The following is a 25,973-nucleotide window of genomic DNA, read 5'->3' on the forward strand; positions in this document are numbered from 1 at the left end:
AGGAAGAAAGATGCGGAAGAAAGATGCGGAAGAAAGGGGATTGACCTTTGTGTAGAAAGAGGCCGAGCAAGGTGGTGTTCAGGCACGTCTCCTCCACAGGAAGGCGCGAATTTACTCTCGTGTGTGGGTGGTCTTGCCAACAAAAGAGGCCGACTACTGGAAAGAACGAATCCGATCCTGAGGCATCCGCAACAGACAGACCCAATCATCTGGAGGAAAAGGGCAGGTCCGAACTGCGACTCTCGTAGCCTGTGGATATTTTCCATAGGAGCCTTGTAGGTTGTTCTACACCTTAGAATGCGGTTGGTCAGGATTTCGTGTAAAAGACTCCATGGTCGACAGAATGAGGTTGTTCCACTCCAAGGCCCTTCAGCAGACTATGTCAATTCAGTATATTGACCCTCCCGAGCCACTGTTCCGGTGCCGTAAAGATATACGCGATAACAACCTGACCTTCTTCCTGAAGTCTCACGGCTCACCATGCTCGAATGACCCGATCCCGAGGTGACCTCAACGAGCGAACCGGGCTCAATGTGAGAACGTGGGAATATGCCGGTCTTGCCTTTCGAGTTTGTTCCGCTCCAGAACCAGTACTCCTGGTGAGGCCCTGCATATCGGGTGGTCAAGGTTAGCCTTGCACTTGGTTGTTCAATACGGGTTCATATTTGACAGTGGTTATTAGACTTGCAGCCAATGTTTGTGATGATCTCCCCTTTCCTGAATGAAAGCCACTCACTCAACTTGTCCTGTGCCGAAAACCTCCATCTGGTGATGGCGCGCCTGCAGCTTGACCATGGCAATATCATGTCCCCCTTGAGGGAACCGTCGTGTTTGAGAATCTCCGCTGGGAAGGCCCCGTATCGATGATCCGCCCTGTCCATCCTGTTAGTTGAAAAAGTCACGAGTTCCGAGTGCGGCCACTGGGATCATCCCATGCGCCTGGTGATGTATCAAAGATGGCGTGGAAGATGAAAAGGGTACAGTACCATCCGAGACACCACTCCCCTCGATATCGTTGTTCAGGGAAAACCACGCCAAGTATCTTCGCACCAGAGGCGAAGTGAACAACTTCGTGGCCGTCTCTTGGCACCTTAACACTGCTTGTCGGTGTAGGCCTATAGGTATGGATGGCAGTGGCCGTCGCAAGGGCAGCAAGATCGCTCACCATGGTCGAAAGGTGAGATTGAATTGGCGAGATCGTAAAATGCAAGTCGTAATTATTTTCATGGAGACCAATGTGAGTATTCTCGACCACCGTCAGGCCTGGGACATGAGGCAACGGTCGAGGATGCCGGGCGAGGTGGTTGAAAATCTGTTTCTGGCTGAAGAAAACCGTGGCATCATTCGGATGGGTCGTACGACCGAGCTGTATGCAGAAGTGGCAGCCGTAGACCTGGTCATCGACGTGCTTCGCTGCCAAGTGGCTCTTGGAGAGGAAACGGAGGCGGAAGCCAATCCCGGCGGTCTTGAAGTTCTCGCTCGCTGCAGCCGTCCAACGTCAGATATCACACGACACCTATCTCTGTCTGGGAGATTCGACTGACCCTCTTTGTTCAGATATTTCTCCACAGCCGCCCATTCAAGCTCGAACGGACATGACTTGCACTTGGCGACCTCCCTAAATCCTCCGGAAAGGCCCTGGGGCGATGTGAGCGTGTGTTTGTACATCGTGACGAGTGAGCACAGGGCTCACCTGCTTCTTTATTCTACTGACCCCTAACCCACCTTGGATAATTTCCATGGAGCCCTTACAGAACCCTTTAAAACGGTAGATCGAGCTGTCCAGCGTTATGTTGCAGTCTTCCGGTACAGGCGGCGGCGTCCGGACTGGAACGGGAGGACAATGCTCGGCGGTTTGGTCCTCGACCGGAATCAAACCGTCAGGCACATTTTGTACATAACTAGGCAGCACGTGGCCACCTCCGACTGGCAAAATGGAGGGCTTAGCGGCCGAGACCGAGAAGAGAGGCAGTACTTGCAGCGACTGGCCACGTATCTCTAGAGAGCCTCTGCCCACGTCCGAAATGGGGCTAACAATGTCATTATAGGAATCCCTCCCGCCGTGGTGGTCCGAATCATAAGTCTGGCTGGAGACTACCGTAGAGCTGCCGAGGGAGCCTCGGGTATAGAGGTGCGGCGGAGCTGCCGGGACATTTTCTGTTCCAGGGTATCTGGCAGTTGATGCAGCCGAGTCTGGTTGCGCCCCTGTGTGGTTACTCTCGTAAGTATCAGGACGTCGAGCAGGATTCCGGCGTGGCACAGGAGGAAATGACACCCTGATCTGTCCTGAGGTCGGGGAGAGATTGTGTTCAGATTGAACTCCAAGCCCCGGAGCGGTCTCTTGGCGATGGGCAGCTCGATTTACCCCTTGCTCGGGCAGTTGAAAGGCTCTTGGCCATATCATGGGGGCGAGAGAGTGCGGGATGTCCTCATCTTCCGGATAGGGCAGCTTTGGAAGTGATGGTGCATTATCCAGCCTGGCGATCCTGAGGTGCGACCATTTTCTGAGCGAAGCGATCACCAGTATTTTGAGCGAAGCCATCACCAATACTCTGATGTCATTTCATATTAGCATCGTATCCCTACAAGCCAGAGCAATGAAAATATGGCCCCGTCGACCCCGAGGATTATCAACGCCTCATTGCCAAAAATGATGACAGCCAGCTAGCCCGATGTATCTCCCACCCCTTGAACGATCACCCCTGCCCATCTCTGTAAATCTCTTCTCGTGTCTGATGCTGCACCCCCCCTCTCCCGAATCAAGACGCCTTGCTGACCTCGAGAAGTGACTTGATCTCGTCATCTCCAAGCTTGTGCGGTCCTCTGAGGTGCCTTGTCAGCTTTGTTGTATTCTGGAACTTGGAGGTAGAACTGCATCCTGCTACGGGGCAGCCTCTGGGCCACGTTGCTGGGGGCTTGGTCTTGATCGGAAGATAATGCCGGTGCTCTTCTGCGCGTAGCTTATGGACAACTTCGAGGTGTCCTCTGTACGCAAGCCTGTTCCCAAAGACGTGTGTCGACTGGCAACCCGGCACGATACATGTGGACGGCGTCCAACCCTCATGGTGATCCTTGCTGATGTGAGTACTGTACTGAGAGGAACTTGCCCAAAGGATGTCTGGCTTCGGGCACTCAGGACGCATGCATTTCTTGGGGATCCAGTCGTGGGTATTCCTGATGTGCATGCGCAGGATGCTCTCCTTAGCATAGCGCTTGTCGCAGCCCTCACGGTCACATGCAAAGGGTCTGTCATTGCTGGCGCCACCGTCTTGCACCTTGACAGCATCATCGTCATCACCATCATCACCATCATCATGCTGCTCCTTGGAAACCTCTAGGAGGGCTTGTCTCTGTAGCCTCTTGTTGCAGGTGATGGTGTGTCTGTTGACGTTCGTCGAGAACTGGTGACTATAGGCACAACCAAGAGGAGCATTTGGGCAGCGTATAAGGTACATGATAGGCTTGTCGCGATAGTTGCCCATGCCAACATGTCGCTCAAAGGCGCTGTCGCCGTGCTTGAGCGAGTCCTCGACCAGCCCATGGTTGCGTACGACGTTTATCCTGGCAAAGTAGTCGACAAACTGTGCACCGGGGAGGCCAAGTATAGCTGCCGTGCTTTTGGGCCGTGTCTGGTCGGGGTTGCTACCGGCGCCCTCCTCCTCCTTTTCTCCGGCGAGTTCCTCGATGGCTTGGTCAATGACACAGTCCTCGACGCGGTCGGCGAGTTGCTGCTGGGCCAGCGAGTCACCACCCTCTCCACTCACAGCAGTGCTGCCGCCGCCGAGGACCAACGAGTCGAGTGCGGCGGCTTGGGTGAGGTCCACCGGGATATGGTCCAGCACGTTGCCCGAGACGCCGTCCTTGCGCAGCGCGGTGTCAATGGACTCCCTGAGCAATCTCGGATCGATCAGTGCGTCTGGTGTGGCATGGGCAGGCTGCTCGCCGGCGGGGTAAGATGGCGGCTGGTTTTGGACGACGCCCAACCCTGTTCCTTCTTTTCCTGCTGCTGCGGCAGCGGCGGCGGCGGCGGCGGCAGCAGCAGCCTTGACCCGCTGCTTCTTGGCGGGTGGTGGGAGGTTCGGTGACCTTGGCCCAAGGGGGTCTCTCTCGGGGGCTGCTGCTGCTGCGGCGGCGGTGAGGCTGAGTACCACGCCTGTGGCCAAGGCCTTGGGTTCCTGTGGCGACCTGGGGGGGTCGGGGCGAGCCTCCGGGGGTGCATATAGCTTGTCTCTATGCCTCTGGGCCCAGTGCGCCTGGTTGTCCTCTAGGATCCTCTCCCGCGCCCACTTCCTTTTGGCCCCGGGCGCAGGGTCGATGCCGTTTTCCAGACAGAACATGTCAATCTCGGCCTTTGTGACAGGGAGCCTCCTGTAACCCTGCTCAGCAACCTTGAGGCCAAACGCATTATCATCCGCCTGGGGTTGCTGGTTAGCAGCAACCAGCTTGTTGAGCGCCGTGTTGATGCCGCCAATGTACCGATCTGTCGCCCCGCTACTCAGTGTCTTATGACTGTGGCCAATGGCCTTTGCCACCACCGCACCCCCCACACCTTTAACCGAACCAGGTGGCAGGGACGCAATATCCCGTGCAGCGCCGGCCCTGATGTCTGGAAAGGGGTGCTAGCACGCCAGCCAGCAGCGCAGTCTGCTTCAGTGTCCTGTTAACCTGTTGGCCCGCGGCAGGCTTGGTAAAGTCAAGCGAGGTCCCGGACGCCGTGGCTGCTGGAATGACCGGGTCAAATTCGTCTACCCACCGGACCGTGCGGCTCTGCGTCGTCGACTGGAGCGACCCCAGGAGTGACGCGACTGAGGTGTGAGCGACATGGCCGGTCCGAAGGGCATGGATCAGGATAAGTCTGATGGGGCAGATGGTATTGTTGCCTTGGCCGTCGTCCAAAGCTTTGATGATGACCACCCTGTCTACGTTTCGGACGTTTCTGCACACACACACACACATCACGTCAGCAGCTGGGGCCAAGCCAGGGGGTTATGGTTGACGAGCATGATAAAACGTAGTTTTTGCCTTTCTCGTATGCAATGGTGACCTTGGCAGTCATGTCTTGGATCGGGGGTTGTTGGTCCTCGCGACCAGCAGGGAGGACGAGTTCGATGTGTTCCCACCGCAAGCACTCGGAGCCCGTGTAACAACGCGAGCGCACAATGTCCCCTGAGCGTGCTGCACAGGCAGTTATCAGGCTGATGGCGAGGAAGCGTGAGATGGCCACGTCCCAGGATAAACAACCGTGGTCCAGACAACTGGCAAACCAGGCCTGGCCTATGAGGCGGACGATGGCGAAGCCAGCCTGGCGGCGCTCCGCCCACACCCCAGTTGTCAGCTTGCCCTCCTTGGCGAGGGTGTCAAGCACGGTGTCGATACGCCTGCATTCCTGGCGGGTAGGTTGAAGTTGTGCTTAAACGTGAGTGCGGAAAAAAGGCTCAAGACTGCATTCTGCATCGTCCTGAGGCCCACGACAGGCTTATCTCGCTTGGGCGGGGTCATCTTGGTGGCGACAGTCTCTATAAAGCGAGCAATGTCGTCGCCATTGGGAACATGGCCGGCGCTGTCCGAAACAGAGACGCGGGTGTTAGTTAGCTCAGCCGCGCGCCTATCCAGAGATGTGTGTCGTGGGGGCCTCCTTTTTCACTCACCTCAGTCCCCTGGCCTGGGTCAGGTAGGCTTCAAAACGCCTCATCCAGAGTGCCCGTCTGTGGACGTCCATGACTGTGGGTGGCTGCCAGGTGAGAGAGAGGGAGAGTTTGTGTGTGTGATTGGACGGCTTCCAAGGGCTGCTTGGTTCGATGTTGGCAGAGAGGCCACAGGAGAGGCTGGTGACGAGGGAGAGGTTGGTGACGGGGAGAGGTCGGTGACAGAAAGAGGGAGAAATAGGGGGGGCAGAGAAGGCGAGGGTAAAGAAGCAGGAAGAGCAGAGGGTGCCTTCCTTCCTCTCCCTGGCTGGCGGTTGTCGACATTGTCGGAGCAGGAGCGCACCTTCCCCAAGGCCCGAGGCGAGAGTGGCCCAGCCTGTGGCTAGCATGTACTGTCACAACCTTGGACCACGTGAGTAAGATAAGATGATGTAAGAAGGCACACGATGACCAGTCGTAGATGTGAGAACCGGAAGGCCCGAATCTCGAGGATGAGGAAGGGGGTCTCAACGGAGGGGGTGCTCTAGCCGAGCAGGCTTGCTTGGTTTGTTGTACGTTCGGCCAGTTCGTAACCCTCTGGCAAGGAGGGGGTTCGGGCTGTTTAGCGACCAGACCAGTCGTGAGAGGGTAGTTTTTCTGGTCTTGCCCAGGACCAAAAACAGCTGCTGGCATCTGTATCCCGACAGGAGCAGGCGGGGTGGGTCAACAAAGTTGAGGCTGTTAGGTAGTCGTAGGTGTGAGAAGCTAAGGTGGGTGATAGTTCAATCGAGGGGATCCGACGGCTGGAAGTTTGTCGGGACTGCTGGGCCAGCAATGCTTGACGCCCGGTGAGCCATTGCTCTTCGATGGTCGTTTCGATCGTCGCAATTCGATCGGGGCCTCCAGCCGACCAGCCCAGGTTGTGTGAGTGTTTCATCGAGGGAAGCCGCGGCGATGGTTGCGTGCAGTCTTTGGGACTGGTGATCGGTCCTGCGTCAGAGGCAGAGGACGAAAATGGTTGTCGCTACCGGGAGCAGGGCACGCGGGGCTCGTTGGAATCAGTCAGGGACCAAAAAAAAGTGTCTACAGTCAATTCGATTGGTGTGTGTGTGTGTGTGAGGGAGAGGGGAGGGGGAGAGAGAGAGAAAGACACACACACACACACACACAGAGAGAGAGAGAGAAAGAGAGAGAGAGAGAGAGAGTGTGTGTGTGTGTGTGAGTGAGAGAGAGAAAGGTGTCAAGACAAACAGTTTGTGGTTTTGTGTTTGCGACGTTTGGTTGAAGTTGAATAGTGTGCTCTGATTGGCTAGAGTGACTGGTTGCCCTTAGAAAATGGTCGCACCTTGCTGGTGTTGATTGCTCCGCTTAGAAATTCTTGATCGCTCCGCTCAGAAAATGGTCGCAGCTTTCTTGTCGCTTCGCTCAGAAATTGGTTAGTTCCTGCTGGTGTTGATCGCTCCGCTCAGAGATTGGTTGATCGCTTCGCTCAGGGATTGTGTGCAGACGGTCAGATATACGCCGCCCCTAAGTACATACTCCTCGTATATCTTTTGGCACACCGGCTCCATTCTCTTGAGAGCTCGCTCGCCTTCCTTGACGAGCACCTGGGCAGCTCTCAGCATCTTATCGTCCCCAATCTCCTCGGCGTTCTTGACAGCGGCCTCGCCGTGGGCCACAATATCTCTAAAGGGCGTGAGTACCACATCTTCGACAGCTCTATTCATAATGGAAGGACTTGTGATGTTTCTCAGGTTTCGCGAACTATGTTGTGTTCTCCGGTAAACGAAGTAACACCTTGGAAGTTGGAGTTGTTTCAGTTCAAGTTGGACGAGATAATCAAGCTGACCCGACGCCGCTGTTGTGGTATGTTATCTACCTAGGTAGTGCTCGGTAAGGCTGTGTCACCAAGCGAATTCGTCGGCGTGGTCGAGTGATTCTCGGGGAGCTGAACATGGTCGAGCAACGCGCGGCAACTTAGAAGTCTACAGGAAAGGGGATGAACTCCGAGACCATGGGCTCTGCCATATTGTATATGCAAAGCTCTGGGGCTTAGCCAAACAGCCCGTCATCTCGCAATGTCTTGATGCGTCCCAACAAGTCACATGGGGTAGTTTAAGGAATGAGGCTGTACCGAGCAGTGCTGCGTCGGCTTTCAGCCACAGACCTAACGCCACGGTCGCAGCCCGATTCAAGTCAGCCCAGTGAATGCCTAACCCACGCAAGGCACACTACGTTTTCGCGGGACTTGCTTGATGCTCATTATACTCTATTGGGCACTAAGTTTCAACCTTGGACCAACGGTATCAGCGGCTATTCTAGAAAACGCCCACCGAATCGATTCCCTTTGGCCCATAATAAGCGAGCCTCGCAATGCGCCTTTTGAGGAAGAGTCCGATCTGGAGTCATTCTTGTGCTTTTGTCTGGTGAGTGGACGCCCGCTTGTAAACAGATTGCCCGTTTCTCCCAAAGATGCCAAACGACTTCATACGCTGAACGCCAAGCAAGACATAGAAGTAGGCAAAACCATTACAAATCCCCCTTGCGCAATTATTTTACTCTTCCAAGTGTGACTGGCCGAAACCGTCAACTATTCGTTCCTCATTGCTCATTGCTCATTGGGCCTTTGTCTTGTTTGCAGCAGCGGCTTCGGAGATATATCCTCGCCCGACCTGGATTGTCTCTTGTGCTCCACGCTGCCGCTGCCAGAAGAGCTGCTCGGGCGTTCCCGAGCCGGAGACCGAAGCCCTGCGAGCCTCTTCCTCGAGGGCCGCACGAGTGATCTTTTCACCAGCGCCCAAGTTTGCTGCAACTGCATTTTCCGCAAAGTCCTCCCCCAGTGTCTCCTGGAGGTGGAGCTTGCGCATGGCAAACCGCTCGGCGCGCTCTTTTTGCAGTCCAGGGCTGTCCAAGCTGCCGATCACGTAGCGGACGATGAACTGCACGACGAGGTAGAGGTGCTCGGCGAACAAGATGCTAAGAAGTAATGCCCAGCCCGTGACATTGGACGGAACACCATCAGGCCCATATGGATCCTTGTTGAACAAGTAGACGATTGCGGCGCTCGTCAAGCTGCCGAGCCATGACAGAAATCCGAGTGAGGTCAACCATGGACCGATGGAGTCGGACCTCCAAGGAACTGGTCTCTGACTTCCAACAGCGATCTTCAGTGCATCGGATCGGGCTTCGACCCAGTTGTTGACGAGGAAAGAGCAGGCAGTCAGTGGCCAGATGACAGAAAACAATGACAGATAGCCTGGGTTTAGTCAGCCCTCTCAGTGGTCTTTGGAAAGAGAACCATTCAAATTGAATTCAAGGTCGCAGCGTCACATACCAAATTGAACCACCATCTCGCGATAATCCACGGTCACGTCGTACTTATCCAGCTCCGCCTCGTTTCGAACGCGCTGTAGAAACGCAGCTTCTTCCTCGGGGTCCTCGTGGTGGGTAGCGCCACTCTTGGCAGTCTGCACTTCCTTCACCTTCTTGAAGACCTTGCGCTTGATCAAAGGCAACACGGCCTCCAGGAGGAGATTAACAACCTGTGCCGTGACGGTGAAGTAAATAATTTGCTTCTTGAGCCGGTCCGGGTTAATCTCAAAGGGCTGGATCTCGACTTTGCCGTCGGTCGTAAAGTGCTGAGCAGTGACGTGCCAAATATCGAGGTAAGGCACGAGGACCTTGCCGAAGGGTACGTAGACGAATGCCGTCAGGATGATGGGCAAGTAAGAGACGATGAAGTTGATAACGAACATCTTCTGGACAAAAGCCGCCTGATGGGCTGAACATGATGTCAGCATTGTGCGTAACGCGTAGATAATTTGAGGACTCACAGTCATGTGTCTCATAATTCTCTAGGTGGGTCAATTTTTCCGCCAAGTTTGTTAGGATGGTAGTCAGTGCCGGCATGAACACTGACAGGAGGAGCGTTGGCAAGAACACCTGCTGCATGTCAGTGGACAGCTCACAATCGCAAGGTTGTGTTGGATACTCACGAGGTACTGCTTGAAGGGGCCGTTGTAGACCTCAGAGATGAAGATCTCAATGGAGAAGCAGGAAATGATGAGACTTCCAAGGACAAGCAAGCAGACTATAGCGAAGGGTAGCTGTAGCAGCTGGCGCTGAAGCCTCTTGAACGGAGAGTACACCTTGATGATCTCGCCGGTGACAGGATCTTGGGCCTCCCGCTCGAACTGGAATTGCGTTCGAGGATGCTGGATACGATAGACACCCCGGACACCCCACTGGACAGCGAGATCAACCTCCTTCTTTTTCCAGTACTCGAAGAACACCACGGACCACAGACAGTTCACCACCGCATAGAACCATGAGAACTGGCCGAGAATAAGCCACGCGCCGAAACCGAAGGCAGCAGGGAAGATGAGGAATGAGAAGTAGGTCTGCAAGAAGGCAAAGTAGAATGCGATCTGCTCCCCAAACTTGTCGCGGATCTGGTTGATGTCGTCCTCCTCGATGAAGTACTTGGTGCTCAGCTTCTTGATCCACTCCCTGTTGAAGGCGTGGTTGTGGAGTGGGAAGACGGACTTGACGGATTTCCACTGGCCGGACCCGGGCGTCACGCCGGCGCCGCCCTCGTTCCGCGGCTTCGTGATCAGGAGGTAGACAAGCCTCAGCCTCTCAGCCTCGGAGACAGGCTGCTCCTGGAAGCAGGATCCAAGGTCCTTGCTCGGTGCCGAAGTGCGAATGCCGTACAGCCAGTCCTGGACCCTGTACCGATACGCATGCTGCTTAAGCAGGTCTTCGGACGCAACCTTTACGAAGACCAGGACGGACGAGTCGTCGCCTCGCCTGACTTCCGTGGCAAGCCCCACGCTGGAAAGTGCTTCGACAAGTTGCACAAAGGCAGCTTCGGCTTTGGTGGAATCTGTTGTGGTGTCAGCACAGCTCTCTGGCGTTGATGCCGCACTTCAGCCTCGGGGCTTACCTTCCGCCGGAATTTGGTAGTGGATCACATAGTCAACACTGCAAATTGTCAGATTGTACAGAACAATCAAGCCTCAAGACCCTCGACTAACTTGAAGTTGGTGTTGAGCTCTGGTCGATCAGCATGATCCGACCTGTACAAGCTCCGCAGGGTGGCCATACTGCTGAAGTAGGGACGCTGTAGGGCTGTGGAGCTTGTAAAGGATGTGGAAACGGGGAAATAACCGAGGCTTGGTAGGTTACCCAAGAGAGGAATTGGTGGACTGTTAATATGTACTCAGGTAGGAAGGGCTGAGGGGTCGAGGGGTGAGGGTGACGATGGTGGTGAGGGCAGAAAATCAGGGCCCGCGAACACCACGCACGTCATGGTGGCTTAAAGCTCATATCCTTGCTTTATGAGTCGTGTACATTGCACAGTCTAGCTTGCCTACCTTTACTTGTTGTACCACGGCTAACGGGCGGGTGGGAACGAAATCTTGATCCGTGCTTCAATTAGAGAAGCTACCCCTGTCAAGGCCTGGAATACCTTGAATATATGTAGCACAACACTAATAATTACTGCTGTGGTTACTTTTGGTCCCAAAACATCGTGCATACATAGCCTCTGATCGTGGTTCAACCCGTACTAGAGTCAGCAAGTCAGCCACTGTAATCACAGCAATAACCATCATTCTCTTTGCCAGCACAGCACAGTCTGCAGCCTTGCTTGCGGGAGCAACGAGCACCGGTAGAATCAACCGGTTGGTTTATGGAAGAAATCAATTATAATTTGGATGCCTCGTTTGGGTTCCACCTCTTCTCGATGGCACCTGGCAAGGCCAACTGTTGAGGCCAAGGTCCCCTGCTCCGTCTGGTCTGTCCAACCGCGAACCACCGCAAAGGATGTCGAAGACGGTTCCCCACCGGACTGAAAACAGTAGACCTGATCCAAACGTGGTAGCTGTCGGTGTGACAGTTCAGCGGCGACAAAGAGTGTAATAAGTGCCCGGGTCATCTTTCCAACTGGCTTGAGTTTCGAACAAAGCCATTGCGAGAGCGAGCGTGATGACGCGAATGAAACCCTCTCAGGCCTTCTGTAACTGTAGCGGGTCAGGCACATGGCTGGCTGGCTGACCTCCTGCCGGCCGCGCACTGCATTCTTGGTGGCCCCCCAGAGGCTGGGGCAGGCCTGGATTGTGAGTGGCTGACGGCAGGGTGCCAGCAATAGATCGCCCCAAAAGCCGCCGTACACTACTCCGTATAGTCATGGGGCCGACCCCATGACGTCCAGCCCGCTCCCGCCACAGGTAGCCGCCGTTAGCTGGAGTCCCCCGTGCACGCCATCGGCCGCTCCAGCGAACTTCGACCCGGGTCTTCTTTTGCATCACAACATCCACGGAACCCATCATCCTTCTTTTGGTGTGCTGGTCCAAAATCCGATCGCTTTCGCATACTCTGCCATTCGAGCAGGTACTGAACACCGAGCCCCCAGGCCGCTATCCCACCTTCGATTACAGCCTTCGTTCGCCATGAGGCTGTCCGCGGCGCTTGTCGCGCTCTCCGCCGCCGTCGCCCATGCCGGCTTCGGTCTCAACTTCGGGGGCAACAAGGTCACCGTGAACGAGGACCTCAAGATCCCTGGCGACTCGCCCCTCGAGCTGTGCCCCAAGGCACACGAGGAGGATATCATCACCATCGACAAGGTTGACCTGGTGCCAAACCCACCAAAGGCGTACGTGCGACACCCGGCCAGGAGACACCGATATGGACCCACAGCCAACTCAGAGCTATTGTGCTAACCCTCTTGTCTTCCGTGATAGTGGACATGACCTCGTCATCAAGGCCTCCGGCACCGTCTCCGAGCCCATCGAGGAGGGCGCCTACGTTGCCCTGCAAGTCAAGTACGGTCTGATTCGCCTTATCAGCACCAAGGCCGACCTCTGCGAGCAGGTCAAGAACGTCGATCTCGAGTGCCCCATCGACTCTGGCGACCTGACCCTCACCAAGACCGTCGAGCTGCCCAAGGAGATCCCCAACGTGAGAACCATCGCGGCCCTTATCTGTTCGCGACGTGTCTGGCTAACCATCGCGCCTAGGGCAAATACACTGTTCTCGCCGACGTTTACACCAAGGATGACAAGCCCATCACCTGCCTGACCGCCACTGTCGTCTTCAGCTCCGGCAACGCTGAGATCGAGCTGTAGGGGGTCGGTCAGACGCACGATGGCTCACTCAGCCGGGGTATGTGACATATGATAGCAACTTTTCAGTCGAAGGGGATGGGGAATGTCTTGATTTGGGGGTTGCATTCGCCTACTGTGAAACATTAGGGGCCGGCGTTCTTGTTACGTTTCCTAAATACCACAACCTGCGATTAATGGGGCTCTTGTGTTGTGTCCGTGTGCTTCTTTTTTGGGCGAAGAAGATGTATGCCAACCATATTGTCATGACTTGAGTGAACCGCATCAAACATATGAAGAACATGGTGACGAGCAGTGATGTATATGCTTGCATGCGCTTAGAATCTCAACCTGTTAGTCAGGATGCCGGATGTTCTTCCTACCGTCTCAGCAAGCCTCAAATGTCCTTTCCGTACTGAGACGAGGGCTGTGCCCAATACCAGCCATATGTCCCTTTCAAAGGGAGTCAAGCCGTCTGCCATGATTCGTGATATCTCGTTCGACGGGAACCCACACCCGCCACCTCGTTGCTGGAAGTCCCCCACACATGACAAGAATTCATCTAGCCTCCAGAACGTCCCGCCTTATTCTCCAAACAGGCGGCGCACCCGCCGCAGCACACTGTCCTTCTCAGGGTCGTAAGGGTGGTCTTTGCTGGGTATCTCAAGGATGGTTGGGAAGGCAGCGGTGTAGGTATCGATGCGGTGGCGTATACGGTCGGCGATCTGGAACAGAAAGAGTCAGACATATATGTCCACGGCTTGGTCGAAGCAGATATGACTTGCGTGCTGGTTTATCAGGATAATGCCAATGTCCTTGCGCTCAATAAGCTTGTCGAAGGTGGACTCGATGGTGGTGTTGTCGGTCTTGCTGTCCACCACCAGGAAGTTCTTCTGTGAGTCTGGGCCCGCCGTCACATGCTGCCTGGATGTCAGGTACGGCCTGCCCGCCTCATGCCCTCCGAGAAACTTACACCAATGCCGGCAAGGAGCAGACCGGTTACCGAGTCCTGGAAGTCGGTCAGCCAAGCAAGCGACGTTTGAGCCAGGGGCAGTGGGCGATCGTACCTCGTCACCGATCACGGCAAGAAATTGCCTGTCTCTATAGTCTGCCTGTGACATATTGATCGGTTCTGTCGCGCGAGAAGGACGGGTTGGAGTTGAGACAGGCTGTCGGTGATGTTGCGCCCGCCCCAAGTTATGGCTGGCACTGTGGTAATGACGCCAGGCGGCTCGGAGCTCTGACCACCGGATCCCACTCAGCTGGCGACCTGCCTGCCCGCCCGCTAAATTTGGAAACCAGCAAGCCTAAAGCCTGCCGGCGTTCAGAGCTTTGTTCAACGCCCAGCAGACCAATTGCAGCATGATATGGACACCCAACTCCGGTTTCCTATTCTTTAGGAAGTTGTTCTGCACAAAGCCTTCCAACCAGAGATTTTCACAAGGAGAATCTTCTATTTGTAAGAGGTGGCCCGTACGGAAACCATGTCTATATGGATGGTCCTATGGGAGTGGGTTGCACAGAAGGTTATCCTGTTGGAGGTTGACCCCTTAGGAGGCTGGCCTATTAGAGATCATTCCATGGGAGGTGATGCCATGGGCGATTAGAGGATAGATACTGTGGTAGCTAGCAGACACCTCAGCAAAGCTTGTATTTTCTTTATTTTGAAATCACAAAGATACCGCTTTGGTCACAGCAACTCGGGTCAAGCCAAATCCCCGCTACATTCTGGGGCTGGTTGCTCTTGTCACAATTCATGGTAGACTTGGAGTAAAAGAGGATCTTGCAGAGAGAGGCCTGATTCTCAGCGCAAGCAGGGCGAGGATGCCTGGATCCCTGGCCAGCTGCCTAATGCAGCCGCAAGGCCGCAAGCGGAGGGGGCTCTCCTTGTTCTTGGGAGCTCTCGACATCTCAGGCACTAATCCGTACAGTACATAAGAACTTCCCCTTTTCGGTTTTATCCTGCTGGAATGTTGTCCCTCACCGTTAATTCCGCGGCAGGTTACCCCAAGGGCCATCTCTGCGTCTTGCTTGTCCCAAAGCGATAGTAGACAGTCATCAGTGGGGCCTGCCGTAACTACCCCCTGTCCGATTTGGTTACGTTGCCCGAGAGCAATGTAAACAATTCCCAGCTCTCTTCTCTTAAATCTCCCACTACAGACTTGCGACCAGCAACCACCATCCACCATCCGGCACCCGGCATCCAGCCACGAGTGGCGCATACGGATGCGTCACGAATGACCTTGATGCAATCAGAAAGAAGTCATTTTTGATTCCATCGCAGCGATGCCTCCCCGTCGTATCGTCCGCCGCCGCCCACTCTGGGAGCGCATCAAGGCCCGTTTCGACCCCTGGGACTACGCCCTCTGGCTGTCCGAAGAGTTCGAGACCAGAAACTTCGGATCAAAGTCGCTGGGAAACCAGGTCGGCGTGGCATGCAATCTTGTCTTCATCCTTGCGCGTGTGTATGGATCGTATTCGGCAGACAGCGGCACCGACGACATCTTCAGTGATGATGAGTCCAGCACTTCCTCGGGCTGGCTTGCATGGTTTGTAAGCTCATGGCTACCCTTTACCGCAGCTGATGCCGTCCTGTTGACTTTTTGATTCTCTAGGCACGGACGATAACGTGGGAACTCGTTGCTTTCTCGATTTGGAACATCTACTACGCGTTTTCGCGATCCCGCGCATACCGATTCTTCGAGGCCGATGTCGAACAACCACTCAACACCACTTCCGCCCATCGCGTGCGAGTGCAGTCCTCACCATCTGGCTCTACCCCACTACGGATACTCTCCGAAATCGCGGGCGAAACTGCCGAAGCTCGTGCCCATCCCGACAGGACCCGCGACGTATGGGAGCTGCGGATGTGGGATCCAGTGCCAGCATCTTTGCAACTGGTCTGCCTGTTCAGCCCCTTACATGTGATAATATACATGATGACGCTTCCTTTGACACCACTTGATCCCCGACCAAGTGTGACGGTCTTCAAGTGCCTTTTTCAGCAGGCTGCAACCTCTGGCCTTTTGTTGGCCTTGGAGGCTTGTTTCAGCCAACAAAAGAAGGATTCCGAGCTCGTCAAGGGTCAGGTCTTGAAAGAGTATGACAACAAATATGTGCACCCGCGTCTTAACCCTCCAGTGGTCCGAGACGTGGGCACTCAGGTCGGAGAGGACGAGGATGGAAACGAATGGGAAGACATTCAGGTAGGGACACCTACGACCCTGATTCGACGCCGCTTTCAGACTCACCCAAACCGAAACTATGCAAAACATTTTGATCCGGATGGCTCGGGCTATTATGCACCTCCGGAGGGGTCGCCGAGTCCCGCAGTCTTTACTCCGGCCAGGAAGGTTCAGCCACACTCGCTGTACGAATCCTCATACAAAACACGCCCGTCGCCCATGCGGCAAAGCATGGCAGCTTCCAGGACGCCGAGATTGTCGCCGGAGAAGCCTGCGATGCAAGACTCCGCTACAGACACAGGCACGGGCACGGGCACAACCTATGGAGGCAGTCTGGGCGTGTACAGTCACGCAGACTCACCTCTTAAGAAAGCAGCCAGCTTGGCGGACATCCGAGGAGGCGGTAACTTCTTCTCGTCACCACGGAACTCGCGGGAGCTGGCTGCCATGGAGCAGAAGGAGCAGACGGAGAAGATGTTGCGGAGGAGCAGCCCGGTCAAGGAACGGCGCCTTAGCGGGCTGGCCTCAAGCAAGCAGCTTGACGGCCCGGCGGGAGAGGAGCCCGAGTCCAGCCCGAACCCTTTCGCGAACATGGGACGCCACCGTAGTCGTTACGAGAGGTTCCCCTTGATGCGGTAGGCGAACCTTCTGTTAGGTTTCTATCGCCGGAAAGCCACGCGAATAGAAGCCTCGCCCAGGCGAGGCCGTTTACTACAAGTTGCTTGCGACTTCGGGCTGTCTGCTAGCAGTGTGGTGAATCGGGCCTGATTGACCCTGCAAGGCGTATTAGGTTACGAGACCATGCCATCAACACCCCACAGCCTGGCCAACAAACATCCAAGGCCTTGTTGAGTGCCAGTGGTGAAGTCGCACTTGTGTCAAGCGTTTAGTGCCGGCGTGTATGGAAGGATACAATTCGGAAAACTATGCTCCAAGCGCACCGCAACTAAACCGTTGATTTTATTTCACTTGGTTGTCATCGCGCACAGCCTACAGTCTGACTACGAGGGGCGAAGATGGGACGGGAATTGCGTGGATGACGGTCACTGACAACTAACATGCAGCCTGGCCTGGAAGACTGGATTGACCAGAACATTATCTACTTGCATATCATGGCGTTGCATGCAGAAAGGGAATACTTGTTTTGGTCTGGGCACTGGCATTTTCGTGCTTCCCCTTTATTTCTCTCGTTTCCGTTGCTGCTGTGGCTTTTCTGGCAGTCGCCTCAACAACAATCTAGGTCCCTCGAGGAATACAAATTAATCGCTTTATTCTGAAAATTTTACCAGTCGTTCGTATTCCTGTTTCTTGTGTGCCAGTGGATGCCCAAATGCCTTTTCATGACCAAGCAGTTGCCGCAGCCAGTTCTTGCATTCCGAATTAACACATCTTCACAAATGGCCAAGCGGTCGTTCCTTCCCAGTAAGATCCCAACCTATATACCGGGCGAGGATGTCCAGACCACGATCTTTGCCTGTCCGTCCATCATCCAAGGCCCTCGCTGTACTAGACGTATCCCACCTACAGCATGTCTTTTGCGAGCAGCCTCAGGAAACTCCTCCCCAGCAACAGACCTGAGAAAGGCCACGCCATACGCGCGCAGAGAAACACTCTCTCCGAACCGTCTCGAGACGATGCACACACAAGAGAGAAACAAGAGACGTCTATCCCATGTCTCAGCGACGAGACTTCAGACAGGATAGTCCGCTGGAACACAGCCATAGAACCCAGCCGCAGCTCCATCTCAACCCCCAGCACACGCACGCAGCAGCTGTACCTCGCCCACCGCGAGAAGCGCCGCCGCCGCCGCAGCCTCCGCGAGTCGGGCGACTTCCTCGGGGTGCAGGGCATCAACCCCGCGACGGGGGAGCTCGACGTGCTCACGCCGACCAGCAGCAGCAGCAACAACACCCCCTCGCAGTTCGCGTCGCTCGCGCGCACGGTGGCGGACAGGAAGGGCGCGTACGAGGCCGCGAGGAGGAAGCTCCAGGCGGAGAAGATGCGGAAGTGGGAGCGGGACAAGGAGGCCGTCAGGGCCGAGCTGCACCGCAACAACGTCAGGTGGACGAAGCGCAGGTCCGGGTGGAGCTCGGCGATCGAGCCCGCGCTGAGCCCCATCGCGCAGAGCAGCAGTGCGGCCTCGACGCCCCGGGGTGGCGGTTCTACCGGGACGGTCGTGCGGACGCCTTCTGCGAGGCATGCTTCTGAGGATGAGAGTGAGAAGACGCGCACCATTGGAACCGCGGGCGCCTTGAGGCGCAAACCTGTGCCTCTGTCTGCAGAGGCTCGCGCCCTGTCATCGAAACGCAGCTACAGTGATTTGATACCTGTCGAGTCGGAGTTTCCAAGCGAAGCGTCTCCAAAACCCCCCCGAGTTGGCCCGAAACCAAATGGTTAGCAGCCAGGCCGTGGACGCGTGGGGACCGAGATTGCACCATCAGACTCTGTCTCTGCCGTCGGAGCTCTGAAGGCCAGGGCAGGAAATCACGGTGTGCCTCCAGGTCGTGGCCGACGGCCTGACAGATCTACGACAACGAGTGGTCGACAGCGGTCCACTTCCTCGGCCCTCGATTTCAGGTCAAGGTCTACACCAGAATCAGACCTCGACCCGTCCGCGCCAGGTTCCATGACCTACGAATACTACACAGACCAGCAAACCAGCAGGAAGAGCGGGCTTCACGGCGGTGCGGCCAGTGCAGCCGACTCAAAGACATCGGAAATGCGGTCCTCATCTTCGGCTCTGCAACGACGAGACGCTGGCAGTAATATCAGCGGTGACAAGATGTCTCCAGGCAAAAGCACCTACAACCAGGACGGTAAGAAAGGCGGCGGAGGCAAGATATGTCTCCACACGCACCACCATCACTACTGGATCCTATCCGATTCTGTGGCACTCCAGTCCATGCCGAGCCTCCGGTCATCGGGACAGAGGCCACCGCTCCAGAAGGCGGAAAACAAACACAGGCTGGCTGCCTTCCCGGACGAGAGCGACGTAGAGGGAATGGCCGAGGCGAGAAGGCCTCCGTCGCGCAACACGAACCGTCGCTATTTCATAGATGGGTAGTTGAGAGAGGGGGGGGGGGGCGCATTTGTTATTAGAGTATGAATAGACGACCTGACCAAGTGGGTCAAAAGCATCAACCACAGAGAACCCTCTTTCCCTTTCCCAGGCCGTCGCAGCCGTGTACTGCCAGTGTGAACACTGAACGTGGCCTTGGGTTAGCTGTATTTGTCACCATGTCCCAGGATCTCTGATAATATGGAGGTGGCTTAGCGAAGCGCGCCGGGCCGAACCCGCCTTGCATATAGATTTCTCGCCTGGTTGCACTGAGATCCTTCGATGCCCCAAGGCCGTATATCGGTGTCAAAAAAGCAACCAACGCGTGTGTAGTACAGCTTGGCATGATATTCTCGTGCAAGGGGTAGGGAAAAGAAAGAGATGTCAATGTCCCACTGCTATTGGCTGACCTGCAGACATTTATTTAGTCAACAGCCTCATGAGAAACCCAGTCCAAGGGTAGCGACGGCTCAGCCCACAGGGCTGACGTCAGTAGGTGCATTCAGTTACGGAACCGGGGAGGGTCCAGAAAATCTTGCGAAAAAATCTGAGAAATCCGCAATGGGATGTTTTCTTTGTTCCGCAAAAACAGCATGTCCTCTGGGCAGGGAAGGGGGCAAAGCCTTCCGTCTTACTGTGCGCGGATGGATACAGAGCACCACAGGCAAAGGCCGAAAGACTGACCACGGTCACATCAAAGGTACTGTATATAGTAGGTAGATGTTGTACGTTATGCAGGTATGCGGTCCTGATAGCCGCATCGCGGGTGGGTCACTTGATCTCTCACACGGTACGAGGAGACTCTGAGTGGCTGGTTACAAGTAGAAGAGCACTTGGGAGTTTACCACGAGTGCTCTCAACATATCAAAAGTGCAGACCGCATTATTCATCCGGACCGATCTTGCCAGTCAGTGCTCCCGCCACATGCCGTTGCATAGAGTTTACCCCGGCTTCTGAACATGGGCGATGCGACACAAAAGTGTACATGGTACGGAGTACACCGTAGACCCACCTGCGGCTTCGCTCGCAAAGGTTCGTTTCTTCTTCACCGCAGCAGCGCCGGAAACAGAGGCATCGTCTAAGGTCTAGCGGGTGTTCAATTTACGGAGGGGAAGGGCGGGGTTTAGTGCCCATTCGCTGCAGATGGCAGTACTGTGATTGAATGTTGTGAGGCATACATATGCACTTTATTAGCCTGTTGACCGGCAAGTGTACCTGACTGCCCTGGGTGTTGCTGCACAGAAGATGCATCCAGGCGCCTTGCCTGAAAAGGGGAGCCTTCTGAAAGCCACCACCGACCCCGCCAAAGTGGACCCTTCCTCCAGGGAAGCCCCTGCCGCTAGCAGCCTGTCAGCCAATGCCTTGACGTTAGTTTCCAATTTGGCCCCCCGCGAGGTCCCTCCCCGCGTTCCGTGAACCGGAGCTGCTGATGTGCCTCCGATGATCGGGCACTCGGGCTACAATGTTCAATCGCTGGTATTTGCCGTGAGCCTCCTGTTTAAGAGGCTTCGCCCCTGGTGCCTACAGTATTTGAATCGCCTCCCTGCCGTTCAGCTTCAGAGAGATTCGTTCCGTTTTCCCACTCTCCTACCCCCTTCTCTGCCTCCCCCCTTCTCCGACGGGCTATCAATTGTCACAAAAATTCCCCCGTCACCCGGTGCTCAGCCATCAGCCACTTACACGAAGCTCTCAGGAGCCGAGATACTCTGCAAGCTCCCCTGAGCATCCCGCAACCTGCTTCAACCGCCACATTGCAACCCACAACTCAATTGATCCATCATGCCTGGAGCAGAGGGGCAACCGCAGACTCTCTACGATAAGGTGCTGCAGGCACACATCGTGGATGAGAAGTTGGACGGCACAGTTCTCCTCTACATTGGTTAGTTCCCGTCGATGACGCACCCGCCTAGCAACAGCAAATTCTGACGCCATCCTTGACAGACAGACATCTTGTCCATGAGGTGACATCTCCCCAGGCCTTTGAGGGTCTGGAGAAGGCCGGACGTCAGGTCCGCAGGCCTGACTGCACCCTGGCCACCACCGACCACGTGCGTTGAACCCCCATCTACCCCATGTGCTGGCTCGGCCTTGATGTAATCTGCGCGCTGACCGAGACACCAGAATGTCCCAACCACCACCAGAAAAGCCCTCAAGGACATCGCCAGCTTTATCGAGGAGGACGACTCAAGGGTACAATGCGTCACCCTGGAGGACAATGTCAAGAAGTTCGGTCTCACCTACTTTGGCCTGAGCGACAGGAGGCAAGGCATCGTCCACGTTATCGGCCCCGAGCAGGGCTTCACCCTCCCCGGCACCACAGTCGTCTGTGGTGACAGCCATACCTCAACCCACGGTGCTTTTGGGTCCCTCGCTTTCGGCATTGGTACCAGTGAGGTTGAGCACGTGCTCGCAACACAATGCTTGATCACAAAGCGAAGCAAGAACATGAGGATACAGGTCGACGGAGAGCTGGCCCCCGGCGTCAGCTCCAAGGACATCATCCTCCACGCCATTGGCAAGATTGGAACCGCCGGCGGCACCGGTGCCGTCATCGAGTTCTGTGGTTCTGCCATCCGGAGCCTCAGCATGGAGGCCCGTATGTCTATCTGCAACATGTCCATCGAGGGTGGTGCGAGAGCCGGCATGGTCGCCCCCGATGACATCACCTTCGAGTACCTCAAGGGTAGGCCTCTGGCCCCCAAGTACAACTCTCCGGAGTGGCACCGTGCCGTCGCCTACTGGAAGAGCCTGCAGTCCGACCCAGGTGCGAAGTACGACATCGACGTCTTTATCGATGCCAAGGACATCATCCCCACGGTGACTTGGGGTACCAGCCCCGAGGACGTCGTGCCCATCACCGGCAGCGTTCCCGACCCCGAGAGCTTCAGCACCGAGTCCAAGAAGGCGGCCGCACGTCGAATGCTCGAGTACATGGGCCTCACCGCTGGCACCCCAATGGAGGATGTCGTTGTTGACAAGGTCTTCATTGGCTCCTGCACGAATTCCAGAATCGAGGATCTGCGCGCTGCTGCGTCAGTAGTCAAGGGCAAGAAGATTGCTAGCAACATCAAGAGGGCCATGATCGTTCCGGGTTCAGGAATTGTCAAGGACCAGGCCGAGGCCGAGGGATTGGACAAGATCTTCACCGAAGCTGGATTTGAGTGGCGCGAGGCCGGGTGCAGTATGTGCCTCGGCATGAACCCCGACATTCTGTCACCCAAGGAGCGCTGTGCAAGCACCAGCAACCGCAACTTTGAAGGTCGCCAGGGAGCTCAAGGGCGAACACATCTCATGTCTCCAGTCATGGCTGCCGCCGCCGCTATCGTTGGCAAGCTGGCTGACGTGAGGAAGCTGACTGAGTACCAGTCCAGCCCCCATATCGAGGCATTCAAGGCAGCACCGGAGCCTCCTCAACACGACGAGAACCTGTCTGGCGATGAATCGGACAAGGACAACCTCGCCGACATCCCCAAGGACGACAACGGGCCCCACACCAACACTGCTGCTGCTGGTGGCTCATCCACCGGCCTCCCGAAGTTCACCAACCTGAAGGGCATTGCTGCTCCCCTGGAGCGGTCTAATGTCGACACCGATGCCATCATTCCTAAACAATTCCTCAAGACAATCAAGAGGACCGGGCTAGGTTCTGCTCTGTTCTACGAGTTGCGCTTCCACCCAGACGGACAGGAGAACGCCGACTTCGTCCTCAATCAGGAGCCATACCGGAATGCCAAGATCCTCGTCGTCACTGGACCCAACTTCGGGTGCGGTAGCTCTCGTGAGCACGCCCCCTGGGCCCTGAATGACTTCGGCATCAGGTGTGTCATCGCGCCCTCGTTCGCCGACATCTTCTTCAACAACACCTTCAAGAACGGCATGCTACCCATTCCTATCAAGGACCAAGGCCACCTCGACGCCATCGCCGCCGAAGCCCGTGCCGGCAGGGAAGTGGAGGTCGACCTGCCGAACCAGACCATCAAGGACGCTTCCGGCAACGTCATTTGCAGCTTCGACGTCGAGGAGTTCAGGAAACACTGCCTGGTCAACGGTCTCGACGACATCGGGCTGACCCTGCAGATGGAGGACAAGATCTCCGAGTTCGAGAAGAAGATGACGCGCGAGACGCCGTGGCTCGACGGCACCTCGTACCTCAAGAGGAAGGGCCAGGGCGGCAAGCTCGCTGCGAAGGCTGTCCCCGTCCCGACCACAAATCGTGGCGAGGAGAAGAAGGAGCCGCTGGAGTGGTAGTTTCACAGACTGCTATTTTGTTTCACTGTTTGGGCGTTACAATGTCTGGAACGACATGCGGTTAAAATGTTTATTTGGCGAGCCCACGGGCCACATGTTGTGAAAACCGCAGGCCCATCATCATTCCTGTCGGTGTTTCTGAGTGGAAAATCACAAAAGGATTATTTAGCGACCCCTGGAAACGGGGAGTAATGAATACGTGTGACGTTCAATGCGCCTCCGGCTTGTGCAGTGACCTATTCGTGAAATGCTTGCATGCCAATGACTTTGCCGTGAGTACTAGTGGTCTGGCGCGCCACCATAGCTGCTCTTGAATGCGATACGATTTACACAATGCGGATTCATATGGGCCAAACATCAACTTCTCTGGGGCGTTCTCAAATACCTGCGAAGGCCATAGTACCTCACAAGCAACATGCCAGCCTCGGGTTCCGCATTGCTCCCGCCGCATCATCATTACACCCGCGCCCCCGCTCACTTGAGGACACCGACGTGGACGACAAACCCCATATCGCTCCTCAGCCCCTCGGGCAGCTCGGCATCGGGGACCCTCCAGGCCCTGAACCCCCTGGCGCAGAACTCGCGCAGCCAGGCCTCGAAGACGTCCGGGGACCGCAGCTGCTGGGCAACAAGGCACACGCACGGCTCCCCGCTGTCGCCGTCGACGGACCGCAGCCGGCACGCGTCCAGGCACGCCTGCGCAAAGGGCTGGACCAGCGCGTCGTTGTAGACACAGTCGCAGCCGAGCACGAGGTCGAAGGACCTCGCTGCCGCGCCGCGCCCGGTTAGCTCGGCGGTCGGGGTGTCGGCCTCCCAGTCTAGGGGGTGGAAGGCTATGTTCCCGGCCGCACCCGTGCCTGATGACGACGACGAAGAGGAAGAAGCACCACCAGCCTTGGCCCCCTTGCCGCGCTTGCCGGCGGGTTGGTGCTGCCTACCCGACGGTGCCAGGGCCTTCCGGTTCTGCTCCAGGTTCTGCTCTACGAACCGGGCGACGTAGGGCTGGTCTGACAGCACGTAGCGGGAGACGAGCGGGGCGAGGGCGAGGCCTACCACGGCGGAGACGCCGCAGCCTAACTCCAGGACGGTGGAGGATGATGAGAGGACGCCGGCCCGGAAGAGGATGTTTGTGGGTGAGGCTAGCCAGGAGGCGAACATGGGCGTTACCTTCCACACCACTGCGGACTCAACGCATCAGCGTGTCTCATGAAGTGGGTGGTGGTGATATGGTGACAAGGATCGAGCTGTACGTACCTGCCCCCGTGGTCCCCCCAGCCCTGTTTGACGACAGGACGCTGGGGGACTGCGTGACGGTCAGGTCACGGCCATTGACGGTGAGCTCGACGGTGGATGACTTCGGGTCGACGATGCCCAGCTCGTTGTTGGATGGGATGCTCTGGGAGAAGAGCAGAAAGGCTTCTGCTCGGGGGGCAAAAGGATTCGATAGTCAGAAACAACGAAGCTGTTTTCTCTCCCACACATGCTCTGGCTGTCACTTGACCGCGATGTCACCCTCCCTCCCTGCCTCCCCGCCTTGCCCGCGTGTGAAATTACTCCTTGGCCCCGGGGGTGCAGTTGCTTACTAGCCTTCTTCCGGGTCCAAGATCTCTGGGCCAAGGAGACCAAGCAGCCCGTCGACGGCTCCAGCCATTCAGTGCTGGCTTGGCGGGCTCGTCTGGGCCGTGGCTGAGATCTTGTGAGGAGGTCTTGGACTGGGGCTGAATGAGATGAGCCGGGCCTCAGCTTTCAGGCAAGTCTCTGTCGGACGGACGAGTGGGACGGCTGATTCTGTATGTATGTGTGTCTTGTGATTTTCTTATTTGCCAAAGAAGGAAGGGTACGGGAGAAGACAAAGCGGCCCGGTCTCCACACCACGGGGTCCCAGGAATTCGGCTCGCATGAGAAGGGACCCATTGCTGGACATGGGAAGGAAGTCTTGGCTAGCCTGTACTCGCTTGGCTTCTGAATATGGGAAAGCAAACGATTACCAAAAGAGTAAAAGTGTATTGTGGTGTTGTAGTATTAAAATAAAACTAACTAATTAGGAGAGGAAATAGTTCCTCTTAGAGAAGGAACCCCTCTTTTTAGATGGTATATAAGCTACCTTATATAATGCTACCTTTAAAGATGGTTAAGACTATAAGGTTATTATTAAAATTATATATTTTAAAATAGTATATTAATATTTTAGAATAAATATAATCCTAACTTTTAATAACCTTAAATATTTTTTTATATTTTAATATAATTTAATTTTAATATTATATTTTTTTATATTATAACTCTATTTATTTTTTTTATAGTATATATTATTTTTATAAATATTTTTAAATTAAAATAATTTAAAGTTTTTATAAATATATAGTTTATAATTTAAGATAATATTTTATTTATATTTATTAATTTAATTTTTATTAATTAATTTATTTAGCTTTAGGAAATTTTTAGCTAACTTTATATAAATATTAATAGTTAAGAATAAAAATAATTATCTATTATATATTTAAAATAAAAGTAATCTATTATTATAGAAAATATTATTATTAAATATATTTTATATTTTAAATAATTAAATATATATAGTTTAAAATAAAAGTTATTAATTAAAGTTTAAATACTTTATAAACTTAATATAAGGATATTTTTAAAATAATTTAATTATTTATTTATTAATAGGGGTGTATTTATAAAAAGGGGGTTAGTCTTCTTTTAAAAAGGTATTATTACTCTATATTTTATCTTTAGATTACTTAAT

General features: G+C 54.9%; 10 protein-coding genes across 10 annotated transcripts; 4 read left to right on the forward strand and 6 right to left on the reverse strand.

Moving 5' to 3' along the window:
• Positions 1 to 153: 153 nt before the first annotated feature.
• KVR01_003921 (uncharacterized protein) lies at positions 154 to 1,668 on the reverse strand (the record flags this gene model as incomplete). The annotated part of the gene is made up of 5 exons (XM_044792986.1): positions 154 to 285; positions 480 to 607; positions 689 to 873; positions 987 to 1,482; positions 1,545 to 1,668. The coding sequence occupies 5 exons, from the start codon at positions 1,666 to 1,668 to the stop codon at positions 154 to 156; spliced, it is 1,065 nt and encodes a 354-aa protein (XP_044648936.1).
• A 1,091-nt stretch (positions 1,669 to 2,759) lies between these two features.
• KVR01_003012 (uncharacterized protein) lies at positions 2,760 to 5,719 on the reverse strand (the record flags this gene model as incomplete). The annotated part of the gene is made up of 5 exons (XM_044791515.1): positions 2,760 to 4,619; positions 4,666 to 4,936; positions 4,998 to 5,386; positions 5,470 to 5,560; positions 5,649 to 5,719. The coding sequence occupies 5 exons, from the start codon at positions 5,717 to 5,719 to the stop codon at positions 2,760 to 2,762; spliced, it is 2,682 nt and encodes an 893-aa protein (XP_044648027.1).
• Positions 5,720 to 7,015: 1,296 nt separating this feature from the next.
• Positions 7,016 to 7,351, reverse strand: KVR01_002071 (uncharacterized protein; the record flags this gene model as incomplete). The annotated part of the gene is made up of 2 exons (XM_044782369.1): positions 7,016 to 7,043; positions 7,164 to 7,351. The coding sequence occupies 2 exons, from the start codon at positions 7,349 to 7,351 to the stop codon at positions 7,016 to 7,018; spliced, it is 216 nt and encodes a 71-aa protein (XP_044647086.1).
• A 525-nt stretch (positions 7,352 to 7,876) lies between these two features.
• On the reverse strand, positions 7,877 to 11,039 carry KVR01_002637 (uncharacterized protein). Its single transcript, XM_044781880.1, has 6 exons — positions 10,661 to 11,039; positions 10,570 to 10,607; positions 9,620 to 10,509; positions 9,458 to 9,566; positions 8,959 to 9,405; positions 7,877 to 8,880 (listed from the first exon to the last, which is right to left on the reverse strand). The coding sequence occupies exons 1-6, from the start codon at positions 10,726 to 10,728 to the stop codon at positions 8,240 to 8,242; spliced, it is 2,193 nt and encodes a 730-aa protein (XP_044647652.1). The 5' UTR covers positions 10,729 to 11,039; the 3' UTR covers positions 7,877 to 8,239.
• A 1,037-nt stretch (positions 11,040 to 12,076) lies between these two features.
• On the forward strand, positions 12,077 to 12,751 carry KVR01_002043 (uncharacterized protein; the record flags this gene model as incomplete). The annotated part of the gene is made up of 3 exons (XM_044786080.1): positions 12,077 to 12,279; positions 12,368 to 12,584; positions 12,644 to 12,751. 3 exons carry the CDS (start codon positions 12,077 to 12,079, stop codon positions 12,749 to 12,751), a joined length of 528 nt encoding a protein of 175 aa, XP_044647058.1.
• Positions 12,752 to 13,311: 560 nt separating this feature from the next.
• On the reverse strand, positions 13,312 to 13,848 carry KVR01_003568 (H(+)-transporting V1 sector ATPase subunit F; the record flags this gene model as incomplete). The annotated part of the gene is made up of 4 exons (XM_044789764.1): positions 13,312 to 13,452; positions 13,513 to 13,647; positions 13,701 to 13,736; positions 13,795 to 13,848. 4 exons carry the CDS (start codon positions 13,846 to 13,848, stop codon positions 13,312 to 13,314), a joined length of 366 nt encoding a protein of 121 aa, XP_044648583.1.
• An 817-nt stretch (positions 13,849 to 14,665) lies between these two features.
• KVR01_003613 (uncharacterized protein) lies at positions 14,666 to 17,210 on the forward strand. The gene is made up of 2 exons (XM_044790007.1): positions 14,666 to 15,280; positions 15,343 to 17,210. The coding sequence occupies exons 1-2, from the start codon at positions 15,014 to 15,016 to the stop codon at positions 16,549 to 16,551; spliced, it is 1,476 nt and encodes a 491-aa protein (XP_044648628.1). The 5' UTR covers positions 14,666 to 15,013; the 3' UTR covers positions 16,552 to 17,210.
• A 230-nt stretch (positions 17,211 to 17,440) lies between these two features.
• Positions 17,441 to 18,976, forward strand: KVR01_002548 (uncharacterized protein; the record flags this gene model as incomplete). Its single annotated transcript, XM_044787628.1, has 2 exons — positions 17,441 to 18,241; positions 18,314 to 18,976. The coding sequence occupies 2 exons, from the start codon at positions 17,441 to 17,443 to the stop codon at positions 18,974 to 18,976; spliced, it is 1,464 nt and encodes a 487-aa protein (XP_044647563.1).
• Positions 18,977 to 20,407: 1,431 nt separating this feature from the next.
• KVR01_003478 (3-isopropylmalate dehydratase LEU1) lies at positions 20,408 to 23,430 on the forward strand. The gene is made up of 3 exons (XM_044783189.1): positions 20,408 to 20,849; positions 20,912 to 21,018; positions 21,092 to 23,430. Exons 1-3 carry the CDS (start codon positions 20,750 to 20,752, stop codon positions 23,216 to 23,218), a joined length of 2,334 nt encoding a protein of 777 aa, XP_044648493.1. The 5' UTR covers positions 20,408 to 20,749; the 3' UTR covers positions 23,219 to 23,430.
• A 172-nt stretch (positions 23,431 to 23,602) lies between these two features.
• On the reverse strand, positions 23,603 to 25,219 carry KVR01_003731 (S-adenosylmethionine-dependent methyltransferase). Its single transcript, XM_044785306.1, has 3 exons — positions 24,806 to 25,219; positions 24,473 to 24,637; positions 23,603 to 24,396 (listed from the first exon to the last, which is right to left on the reverse strand). The coding sequence occupies exons 1-3, from the start codon at positions 24,867 to 24,869 to the stop codon at positions 23,693 to 23,695; spliced, it is 933 nt and encodes a 310-aa protein (XP_044648746.1). The 5' UTR covers positions 24,870 to 25,219; the 3' UTR covers positions 23,603 to 23,692.
• Between the last annotated feature and the right edge of the window lie 754 nt (positions 25,220 to 25,973).

Source organism: Diaporthe batatas (assembly GCF_019321695.1).
Source record: "Diaporthe batatas strain CRI 302-4 chromosome Unknown Contig00003, whole genome shotgun sequence".
Classification (NCBI taxonomy): Eukaryota; Fungi; Ascomycota; class Sordariomycetes; order Diaporthales; family Diaporthaceae; genus Diaporthe; species Diaporthe batatas.

Coding starts and splice junctions, on each gene's coding strand:
- KVR01_002637 (XM_044781880.1), bottom strand. CDS start 10,728: ATGGCCACCCTGCGGAGCTTGTACAGGTCGGATCATGCTGATCGACCA. Junction 10,510..10,569: donor CTACCAAATTCCGGCGGAAG/GTAAGCCCCGAG, acceptor ACACCACAACAG/ATTCCACCAAAGCCGAAGCT. Junction 8,881..8,958: donor CGAGATGGTGGTTCAATTTG/GTATGTGACGCT, acceptor GACTAAACCCAG/GCTATCTGTCATTGTTTTCT.
- KVR01_003613 (XM_044790007.1), top strand. CDS start 15,014: ATGCCTCCCCGTCGTATCGTCCGCCGCCGCCCACTCTGGGAGCGCATC. Junction 15,281..15,342: donor CGGGCTGGCTTGCATGGTTT/GTAAGCTCATGG, acceptor TTGATTCTCTAG/GCACGGACGATAACGTGGGA.
- KVR01_003478 (XM_044783189.1), top strand. CDS start 20,750: ATGCCTGGAGCAGAGGGGCAACCGCAGACTCTCTACGATAAGGTGCTG. Junction 20,850..20,911: donor CACAGTTCTCCTCTACATTG/GTTAGTTCCCGT, acceptor CATCCTTGACAG/ACAGACATCTTGTCCATGAG. Junction 21,019..21,091: donor CCCTGGCCACCACCGACCAC/GTGCGTTGAACC, acceptor CCGAGACACCAG/AATGTCCCAACCACCACCAG.
- KVR01_003731 (XM_044785306.1), bottom strand. CDS start 24,869: ATGGCTGGAGCCGTCGACGGGCTGCTTGGTCTCCTTGGCCCAGAGATC. Junction 24,638..24,805: donor GATCTTGGACCCGGAAGAAG/GCTAGTAAGCAA, acceptor CCCCCCGAGCAG/AAGCCTTTCTGCTCTTCTCC. Junction 24,397..24,472: donor TGGGGGGACCACGGGGGCAG/GTACGTACAGCT, acceptor TTGAGTCCGCAG/TGGTGTGGAAGGTAACGCCC.